Source organism: Branchiostoma belcheri, unplaced genomic scaffold (assembly GCF_001625305.1).
Source record: "Branchiostoma belcheri isolate BF01 breed outbred unplaced genomic scaffold, Haploidv18h27 scaffold13, whole genome shotgun sequence".
Taxonomy (NCBI): Eukaryota; Metazoa; Chordata; class Leptocardii; order Amphioxiformes; family Branchiostomatidae; genus Branchiostoma; species Branchiostoma belcheri.
Window position 1 is genome coordinate 2,542,304 of NW_017802713.1, and position 1,073 is coordinate 2,543,376.

General features: G+C 40.8%; 1 protein-coding gene across 1 annotated transcript in view; it reads right to left on the bottom strand.

Annotated features, from left to right (window-relative positions):
* Positions 1 to 1,073, bottom strand: part of LOC109463837 (proline-, glutamic acid- and leucine-rich protein 1-like) — an 18,193-nt gene that overhangs the window by 4,811 nt on the left and 12,309 nt on the right. Inside the window, exon 15 of the mRNA XM_019760715.1 lies at positions 203 to 409. Within this exon, the coding sequence (XP_019616274.1) occupies positions 203 to 409 (207 nt within the window). The remainder of the gene's footprint in view (positions 1 to 202; positions 410 to 1,073) is intronic.

The following is a 1,073-nucleotide window of genomic DNA, read 5'->3' on the forward strand; positions in this document are numbered from 1 at the left end:
TTTTTTTTTTGGAAACGGCCAAAAATTCATGCGCGCGCGGATGTCATCCATATAATCAAATCAACATGGCCAAATCAGAAAAAAATGAAGAGGCGAATCCGAGAGCCAACAAATAAAATTGGTGTGGCCTTATATGGATAATATCTATCATACAAACTCCCTTATAGTATCTCCTTGGATATTATCAGATATTGACAATAACCTGTAAGTCATAGTCCTGTTGTCCAACACTGAAGATCTTCACTGCACACTGGGTGGGAGGTGGCCACCTGGGGTGCAGTACCAGCACAGCTGCCAGGAGGAGCTGGTACAGCCCCTTCCTACACTTAGCACAGGAGTAAGGGATGGGAGGGTCTGACTGGTTCTGTTGTATCTTCAGAAGAAGGGGGATCACAAACTCTTGGACCTCCTGAGGAAACAAAAGCCAACAACTCTCAGAAAAACATTGTGACTACATAAGCACCACAATTAAAAAATGTATATAATATGGCTTGTCGATGAAGGTTAGACATCCAGGTAATACGATATGCCAAAAAACAGTTACTCAAGCAACTGGATATGATATGATTTTCAAAATCATATCCAGTTGCTTGAGTAACTGTTTTTTGGCATAATATGGCTTGCTTTATTTGACTACTAGTACTACTAGTAAGTAGCAAGAGGTAGTCTCGACCATCCTCCTGTAGAAACCGAGGGGCAGAGTGCATTCCAGAAGTTCACAGACTCTTTCGTTAAAGACACTGGTATTGACTTTGATTGTTTAGAAAATGCTATGTTAGACAAGGATCTATGGAGAGAAATCTGTACTTGTTTGGCCCCGGCTGGACAGGCAGACAATAGATAGATAGATAGACTAGTAAAATTAATATATACAGATAATATGAAAAAGTCTTGCTTAACCCTTGTCGTACTGGCATTTTTTTCACCACATTTCAAAAAAATTGATGTCTTAATCAGGTCATATGCCCCTGACTTTTTTTGCCTCACGGTGGCATAGTTACTTCCTCCCGCATTTGTTGCGTTTCGCTGCAGTGTGATGCGTTGCACGAGAAATACCCACGAATCGTACATAT